The sequence below is a fragment of the Crocuta crocuta genome, unplaced genomic scaffold (genome assembly GCF_008692635.1).
Source record: "Crocuta crocuta isolate KB4526 unplaced genomic scaffold, BGI_CrCroc_1.0 scaffold154, whole genome shotgun sequence".
Taxonomy (NCBI): domain Eukaryota; kingdom Metazoa; phylum Chordata; class Mammalia; order Carnivora; family Hyaenidae; genus Crocuta; species Crocuta crocuta.
Window position 1 is genome coordinate 6,458,768 of NW_027530545.1, and position 9,827 is coordinate 6,468,594.

The 9,827-nt window shown below is 46.2% G+C and overlaps 1 protein-coding gene across 1 annotated transcript in view; it reads right to left on the reverse strand.

Annotated features, from left to right (window-relative positions):
• KIF5C (kinesin family member 5C) overlaps positions 1-9,827 on the reverse strand; it is a 154,437-nt gene that overhangs the window by 90,690 nt on the left and 53,920 nt on the right. Inside the window, exon 4 of the mRNA XM_077767822.1 lies at positions 7,202-7,275. Within this exon, the coding sequence (XP_077623948.1) occupies positions 7,202-7,275 (74 nt within the window). The remainder of the gene's footprint in view (positions 1-7,201; positions 7,276-9,827) is intronic.

Below are 9,827 nucleotides of genomic sequence, written 5' to 3' on the forward strand. Positions count from 1 at the left end.
TGGTTTTTGTTCTGAAATTTTTACAAACTGATCAGAAGGTATACATCTGAGTTAATCTACATTAATAAAACCACCTTGAGAGCTGATAGTTTCATTTACATCATCATTGCTCCAAAATTTCCAAATTATTCCAGAAATACCTTCAGTATCACTTCCCTAACCAGTCAAGAAAAGCCATTTTATCCATTTCGTAAAAAATCTGTAATTCCCAGCCTGAATTGTTCCAAGTAATTTTTGGTCCTTTTCTTTTCCTTTTTGGGGGCGGGGCGGGGGGCTGTTTCTAATACTTAAATCCATTTGTAACATATTCTCTTATTCTTTTATCCCCCTTTTTCTCTGAGAGAGGTCCAGCCCTCTCTTCCATACAGCCAGAACCCCCAGCAGCCCTCTTCCATCCCTAAGGGGACTTAAGGGATATTTTATCTAAGGGGTGATGGGATAGATGAATTTTTCTGTGATCTGAACTATTTTACTAAATCTATTTTTAAGATCCAGATTTGCCGCCTCTGAAGACTTTCAGAAAGATATGCCGTAGTACTTGAAAGCAATTCCTAAAGAAGAGTTCTAGAAGTATTTAAAGCAGCAGCCTTAGCAAGGGCTCCGGGAGAGCCTTCCTTACTCCCACGCTCCAAGTTCTGTTCTGTTCCATGTTAAACCACCCATCGGTGCATAGTCTGCAGGTCTAAAGTAATCGCTGGCAACAGTATTCCCAGAGTTTTTCAGGCCTTCAGAAAGTTATAAAACTCTAGGACAAAAATGGAACTATAAGAAAATGACAAAACCCATCTTACTCTTCAGTCTCCCAGGGCCACCAACAACCTTCAGCAACACGATGACTCATGGAAGATCTGCTTTGTTTTCCTCAATCAGATCTGCTTTATCCTTCGGGGATTTATAGCACATAACACCTCTCTGACAGGTTGACTTTCAAGCCAATATTTGAGTTACCAAAAGCAAGAAGTCACATGGACCCTGGCACTAACTCCAGGCCACAAAGCACTTTACATTATGAATCCTCCTTTGCATACCTGATCCCTACCTTCCACTCTATCGAAAGCAAGAGAAAAGCTGACTTTAGATACGTCTGGCCTCTGGCAAAGCTCTCTTACCTGGGAAAATGGGTTCTCTCCTAGAAGGCCCTCATCTGCTAAAAATCCTAAATCATTTGATATCTTTATATTGCTTTTTGTTTGACTGTACAGTCCCTAAAGGCAAGGTGGCCACTGCGTATGTATTTCTTCTCACCGCTTATGATACTTGGTACCGTGTCTACTGCATAGAATTATTACAAAATATAAATTAAACAGTATACAAAAAGTGTTTAGGGAGAATAAATGTTAGCATTATATTATTCAGCTCATATTAGGTTCTCATTAAGCAGTCGTTGGGGTTTATTTGACCTGAAGAAGAGTCTGAAAACATATTTCTATCCCAGACCATTAAAATAGATCTTAGGAAAACAGCCCCAAATGACTGAGACACAGAGTTTCTCAAATGTTGGTAATCTTACTTCTCATAGGTCACCATACACATCAAATATTGGGCCCCACATGCTCAGGACTGTGCAAATTGCTGGCAGAAATGACCCGGACAGTGAATGGGATGCCTGGGTGGCTCAGCAGGTTAAGCATCTGACTCTTAATTTTGGCTCAGGTCATGACCTCATGGTTCATTGGTTCAAGCCCCATGTGAGGCTCAGCTCTGACAGCATGAAGCCTGCTTGGAATTCTCTCTCCCTCGCTCTCTGCCCTTCCCCACTCATACTCCCTAAATAAACAAACAAATAAATAAGAAATGACATAGACAGTGAAAGCACAGATCTCTGTCTAGTCAAATGTCATGATGCCACTGGGCCAATCCACCTAAGAGAGTCTGAGGAGTGTCCCCCACGCTCCCCCCAGAATCCTTTAATAATCCACCATAATCCTTTAGCTTCTCCTCAGTGGTCCACAGACAAAGAAGAATGAGGGATAACTCAAAAATCATTTATAAATGACTCCAATCTGTTTCCCTAGATACTTTCCCTTTCAAAAGGTTTCTCTTCCAATTGATTTCTGGCTCACACAAATATTGACATCCCTTTGTTTGCCTTTGTCAGGGTAAGAACCAAGGCAGAACCAGGGGTGAGTCTGGGGCACTCCCTGTTGTTTCCCTGAAGCCCACACCTAAAAATCACACATGAGAGGGAAGCACATGTTAATTTGGAGAAGGCATGAGAATACCTCCCGGTCCCAGGGTCACAGAAGTGAAACTCAAATCTAACACAGGTTTAGGGGCTGGGATGCTGGATCTGGCTCATACGCCCAGGAGTGGTGAGAGCCGAGGCTTTATGTTCAGTACACTGAGCCTGCTAAGACAATCTGTGTGTGTGTGTGTGTGTGTGTGTGTGTGTGTGTGTGGTGTGTGTGTGTACGTGAGAGAGAGAGAGAGAGAGAGAGGGAATGTGTGGGTGTGAGTGGTGTTGAGAGGGTGTTGATATGTGTGGTGTATGTATAACAGACAGAGTGGTGCTCAATAAAGGTCTTCACTCTTTCTTGCAAGTAAAATACACACACACACACACACACACACACACACTCGATAGTCACCTTCAGTGAAAAAAGGTGGTAAAAAGCAGAGAGCTACAGAAACTCAGAGAACAAAGAGTCCTTTCCAGCTGGGAAGATATGAGATGGCTTCCCTGAGGGACACCGAATCTTGGGAGACGGGGAAGATGAGGCTGGGCAGAGGATGAAGCAGGGAAGAGGAGAGGACTTTAGAAGAGGCATAGGAAAGAGAGCCCGTTAAGAGAGCCATGACAAGTTCAGTTGTCTGGAGGGTCAGGGATGGACTTGGTAGCAAAGGGATGTCCCGCTTCATCATCTTTTTTCTCCCAGAAAACAAAAAGAACGTTTGTATNTGTGTGTGTGTGTGTGTGTGTGTGTGTGTGTGTGTGGTGTGTGTGTACATGAGAGAGAGGGAGAAAGAGAGAGAGAGGTAATGTGTGGGTGTGAGTGGTGTTGAGAGGGTGTTGATATGTGTGGTGTATGTATAACAGACAGAGTGGTGCTCAATAAAGGTCTTCACTCTTTCTTGCAAGTAAAATACACACACACACACACACACACACACACGATAGTCACCTTCGGTGAAAAAAGGTGGTAAAAAGCAGAGAGCTACAGAAACTCAGAGAACAAAGAGTCCTTTCCAGCTGGGAAGATATGAGATGGCTTCCCTGAGGGACACCGAATCTTGGGAGACGGGGAAGATGAGGCTGGGCAGAGGATGAAGCAGGGAAGAGGAGAGGACTTTAGAAGAGGCATAGGAAAGAGAGCCCGTTAAGAGAGCCATGACAAGTTCAGTTGTCTGGAGGGTCAGGGATGGACTTGGTAGCAAAGGGATGTCCCGCTTCATCATCTTTTTTCTCCCAGAAAACAAAAAGAACGTTTGTATACTTGTCTCCTGTATAATCCTCTTCCAAAGCTTCTCCCACTTCTCAATGTGGCCTTCTCGGAACACGTGTGAAAGAAGAAACCAGACCCGGGCCACAGGCTGCAGAACAAGACTCCCTTTGTTCCAGCCCCAATTGCCTTCTCAACCTCCCAAGCGGGATGGTTTCCTGAAACACTTCAGATGGGAAAGCGGGCGGCCCNACTGGGCAACGAGGATGAAGCAGGGAAGAGGAGAGGACTTTAGAAGAGGCATAGGAAAGAGAGCCCGTTAAGAGAGCCATGACAAGTTCAGTTGTCTGGAGGGTCAGGGATGGACTTGGTATCAAAGGGATGTCCCGCTTCATCATCTTTTTTCTCCCAGAAAACAAAAAGAACGTTTGTATACTTGTCTCCTGTATAATCCTCTTCCAAAGCTTCTCCCACTTCTCAATGTGGCCTTCTCGGAACACGTGTGAAAGAAGAAACCAGACCCGGGCCACAGGCTGCAGAACAAGACTCCCTTTGTTCCAGCCCCAATTGCCTTCTCAACCTCCCAAGCGGGATGGTTTCCTGAAACACTTCAGATGGGAAAGCGGGCGGCCCGTCAGCTCACGCGAGCACCGATGCACTCGGACAGGCTCATTAACAATCACTCGGCAGGCTCAGCTCAGCAGTGGCGTGGCCTGCACCGTTCCACGGGCTCCCGGTGCCCTTCTGGGCAGAAGGAAGAACAGCGTGTCTCCATCTGTCTAAATGGTGCTGAAGAGAGACACAAAGCAAGGCACGGGGCCCAGAGAAGCCCTTCCCGGCACCGCACGCTGACCGCAGGTCCAGCCCCCACGTCCCTCGAATAGCCAGCTCCGCCAGCAGCCCTTCTCCAACCCAGCCCTGCAAGCACTGACCACACCCACCCTGCGCCCCGCCACCACGGTGCCCTACCATGCCTGGCACCAGCACTGTCAAGTGTTTCATGTTTTTACTGAAAATCCGCCTTCAATGCTCCATCTTCAGAAGCTAATCTTTCCAATTTTATGTAGGCTTATCTGTTTGTTCTCCTCAATAGAAGGTAATGGAATCACCACTGGATGTCAAACCAAAAATGGGGGATTAAAATGAAAAACAGCTTTAAAATGTGACAGTTCTGTCCATTCAGGGAGTTAACATCCCCTTCCAAAAGCCTTTGAAAGATCACAATGTATAATTCCGAATACATAAAATCCTTTCAGATGGTGCAAGCCCTGCAGGGTTTTTTTCAAATTTAATTGCATTCCAGGCTCCTGGATTTCTTGGTCTCCCACAGTCTCTCCGACTTCAGCTCAAGGCTCCTCCTTTCCTCCGTTTGCCTTTAAAACATCCCCTACCGTCTTTCCAATCTATAATCACCCTACAGAAAGAACCAGACTAAGTGTCTGTGGCGAAGGGGGACGCTGGGAAAGGGCTGCCACCCGCCCCACCCCTTCCTCCTGTGGACATAAATATGCAATATTCAGAAGTCACAATAAAGAAAAGCAACCCCTTACAATCAACCTGTTAAAAATGATGAGGATGAAAAGGCTACAGAATTTAGGAAGCAATGAGAGGAACCTGCATTGAAGCCAGTTCCCTTTAGGTCCCCACGGGTCCCTCTGGGCCCTCAGCTGTGCTGCAGGCCCCGTAAAGTTCATGCTGCGAGACAGAGGGCTCCAATGCTCTCTTTTAACCCCACATCTCCAATTTCGGTTTTAAAGAGCTGGCATACCTGTCTGCCGTCTCCTCACACCCAGCGCCTGCCCCCCCCNATTTTACGCTGGGGACAGGGCTCTCCTTTGATGGTTTACAATTTAAATTTCTGACATTTAGCAAGTATCTTGTATTTCCCAAAGATGAATTAATTCAAAAGCTAAGAAGGTCATTCTTGTAAACATTCCCTATGATTGGGGGTGGGGGGATTTTAAATATTGCATTTTTTGTTGTTGTTTTACATACTGTTTGGTAATTTTCCAAAAAACTTAGAGACTGATGGACACAGTCATGAGATGCTCACTCGCTCTCGCTCGCTCTCACTCCCCCTCCTTCTTATGCCTTATGAAGGGGCTATTGTCACAGCTACTGGAAAGGCTGACACTTAAGAAATCTGTAACTGCAACTTTTCTGGTGCCTAGAAGGTCAAGGGTCTGGGGCTGGCCATGCCCGCGTCTCACTGCAGGAGAACAGGAAGTGCAGGAAGACGGGCGGCCAAGGCCCAGGTGGCAGGCGACAGTCTTGCTCTGTGCAGAAGCAGTGGCAAATAAACCTCATGCCTCCTTTAATCTCCGCAATCTCTGAACCACTGTCCGCTGCAAAATGGGTGAAAGTAAATCAACACCACAGAAATGAGATCCCCCAGAGTCACATGCACACTTGCAATTGGTGGGAGCAGAACATCAGAGCCTCGAGGGTTTTTGCCTCGGGCCTTTGAAATCTCCTCTTCAATAGGAATGATTCATAAGCTAAACCGATTCTGCAGCGGCCTGGCCAGCTCACTCAGAGACACTCCCAGGAGGGTACCATACATGAAAATCCTAAGCTTGAGGGATCAAGGATTCATCTTACCCTGCTGCTTGTAAGCTGAATTCCCCAAACTTCTTCTGAACAGTTTCTTGTAACAACCACTCTTCTACCTCTCCTCACCTGTCAGGGGGAGCTTTTAAAGAATTATCCGGCCCTGGAGGGCTTACAGGAGTCGTGGCAAAAAGCAGGAACAGAAGACGTAAAAAGGGCCAATTCTGTCTGCAGACGTGCCTTGTCTGGAACACAGCCTGGAGCCACAGAGCTCCACCACCAACAAGCCAACAGATTCGCGCCGGGGTCACACCTTTGAGTACCCATGGGGACAGGTGTGTAAGTTAATGATGGAGGATGCTGCACGGATGTTTGTACTCACTCAGAGTGTGCAGGGACGATGGGGCCAGAGTGGGCTGGACAGCGCACGAGGGTATCAATTCAACAAATATTTTATGGAACCCCTCCCAGGTGACAGCCGCTGTTCCACGCAGTGGAAACGTCAATAAACAGGTGAACATGACAATGAAGATCTCTGCCCTAGTGAAGCTTACATTTCATATTATGGTGAAATCTCATCCAGTGTTATAGGATCTTCATAAGTAATCTCTACACCCCTACACCCCACGTGGGGCTCTAACGCACAACCCCGAGATCCAAGAGTCCCATGCTCCACCGACTGAGCCAGCCAGGTGCCCCAGGATCTTCAGAATTTTCAACCAGACTTGGAAGCTTCGAATTATGTGAAATCGTCCTATTTTAAGCACTGTCTGCAATTTTAAAATATGTATAATAATAATAAATTAAAAAATTTTTAAAACACTGTGCAGTCCAAACAAAACTATGTCTGTGAATTTGGTCCACAAGCCAACTTCTTTACATCTTTGACATGCAATTTCCTCTGAGGAGACTCACCTCCAGAGAGTAGCCCTACTCCCGTAAACCCTTAGGGACTTTCACAACAGACTTTCTCAGTGAGATAAGGGCCACAGGCCATAAGGATCTTCACATCAGTGTTCAACTTGTTGATAACTCTTTTCTAATAGGATTTACTCCTCCCATTTTGAGAGAGCTACCAACAAAGGATTTTTTAAAATTCCAAACTCCTGGGATTTTATTACTCACCGTTATTTTAAAACTCCACAGAGACAAAATAAATGGGCCAAACGTGACCAGCCCCCAGCCATCTGCCTTGCACAGCCACAGGGCCACACGCACCTGAACTTGGCCAGCCACACAGAGGATGCCATCGCAGCATACTACAATCTTACCTCCATGGTGTGTGTTTTTCCCGATGAAGTCTGTCCGTATGCAAAAATCGTCCCATTATAACCTTCAAGGACATCTGCAAGCAAGAAAAAGAAATCAAAATTAAATCATTACTTTGATCATATGCTAGTGTTGGTTCCATATTTTAAAATTACATTCTCCAAATGGCCCATCTCATTTTTCACACAAATGATGTCTTTCATCTCCATTTGCATTTTAAGTAGAATTGTGAGATAAAAGCAGAAATGAAGGCCTCCACTGTTCCACAAATAAAAAGAAATGTACTCACATTCCTCCAGAACATATTAATGAGGAAGAAGCCAGACACCGTCTCTCCTACTAACATCAACATTATGACAGATTATGGAGCAGTGCACTCTCTTTTAGTTGAAAGACATTTAAATTTTCTCTAAATTCATATCCTGAGATCAGTCAGAGGAAAAAAAACATTATCAGTGTCCTGCGTCCCTGGAGTGAAGTGTAGAATGGAATTTCTTTGCTAAAGATCTGATTTGGGTCAGTTTAAACACTGGCCCCGACGAGCTCCTTAGGAAGGTTTCTCAGGAAGGCCGCACGGAGCCCGTTCAGCACAGAGCAAGTCCAGAGCCCAGGTGCACCGGCCCCACTCTGTAATCCTGGCCACAAGGTGACAGTCCAATCAGCCCGGAAACCACCAGGGCCCTGACCCAAAGTCAATGCCTCTGTTTTTTCAGTGACTGTGCTAGCAGGCCGGCCCAGGCCCATCAGCATCAGGAATTTCTTTTAACTACACAATGAGCACACTGTGCAAACCCCCACACCGCAGGCCAGCCTCCATTTCACGTAAGGACAACAGGAGGCGTGCGGACACAGGCTGCTTTGCACTGCAGATTATCTGTGGGAATTCTTTTGAAGCAGCAGAGGTGATTAAAATATATTTAGCACTCGTTTCCCTCAACCCCCCCTTCATCCACATCAACATCACTGAAAGGGAAACAGTACATAATTAATATCCTTGACCCAACATCTCGATGTAAGAGGAGGAAGTCTCATTCCTGAGAGGACAGTGGGGGCCACAAGAGGAACCCCCCGGTGAGGTGTCCTTTTCAGGGCCATATACAAAATCATCACTCCAGGCCATCAGCTCCATCTGTTTCAGGTCCTAGTTAGGTTGGTTGGTTTGTATTTTTGGCCTCTCTGAATTCTATGATGTCAGTTAATGTTTGTTGTTTGGTTAGCTTTTCTAGAAATTTTTTCAATATACATTTTATTGATCTGAGGCTACTGGAGGGTGAACTGGGATCAGAACAGAAAGTATGATTTTCCTTTAGGATGCTAAAAAAAAAAAGAGAGAGAGAGAAAGTAAGCAGCAGAAATTTTTTTAATCTTAGCAACTCTTAAGAGTTTGTGTCAAGCTATATTGAGAGAAGAGAGAGAGAGAGAATGTTCACACATATCAAACTTCTAACTTCTGGTAATGGTTTCCTTGGTAACAGGAGAAGCAGAAACTTAAAAGACTACAATGCACGGCTGGAGGTTCAAGCTTCAGTTTTCACAAAAATGCCACTTTTTCGGAGAAAAGATTCAGGGTGGAAAGCCTTTACAGTACCATGAATGTGATGTGCTTTGATGCGCACAAGGAAAGCGGTTCCCACCCTGTGGCTGGACTTTTAAAATTCTATATTCATGGCATAAACAACTCCAGGCCGCTGGAATGCCAGCCATTATCACAGCACTAAAGCTTCTATTTAGTAGAAATTAAATATCTGCTGCTGAACTGCAAGGGCTTCCTTACCTTAAGCCCCTATGTGGGAAGCACTCTGGGACCTTCCAGTCCAGACTGTAGAGCAGGGGTGAGGAGGCCGAGGCCAAGTGTCCAGCTCCCTCTGCTCCTCCTAACAGGCCCGCTGGCCACCCTACAGATGCATATGCTCGCAGGAGGCGGCTCTGGGCAACATCCATGCTTACAGAGAGCTCAGCTCAGCCTGAGCCGCACTGACAGGAGACCACCCAGCACACACTTCCATCCCTGCCAGGAAGCAGGGGGGCCGGGGCAGCGGAATTAGGCTCCTCTGGCCGGGGCCCACCTCTCCAACCCCAACCTCCCCACCCAGAATGTACAATCCTACTAGCCTCTGGTTAGCTGCTGCTCCCCAAAGTCCTGCAGGGTAAGGCCCGGGACACAGAGACAAAACCAGGCGCTCACAGAGAGTACCACTTCCCTCGGAGCAGGGAGCTGAGGAGCGCATGACACCCCACTGGGAGAGTCCTTGACTGCTTGTTGCCGCTTTTTAACATGGAGGGCAATTATTTTTATCTATTTTTTTTAAGTAAGAAGAGCACGTAAAACCCCATCAGAACAAACTCTGCTTGGCCTTTAAAGTACTATTTACAATCATGCTACAATTAATTCACTGTTGGAGAACCTATCTCTGGTGCTCAAGGATGAACAGACCTGATGTCCTCTATCAACTCAATTGTGAATTAAATGGTTATTTAAAAAGAAAAGGTAAAGCTCTTCGAACCGTGTTCTCTATTTTCTTCCAAACTCCAGGTTCTGGGGGTCAGTTTGTTCGCTTAGGCAGGAGGGGAGAAGAGAGGCGGGAGGGGAAAGAGAGGAGAGGCAGGAGGGGAAGTGACTGTGCTTCT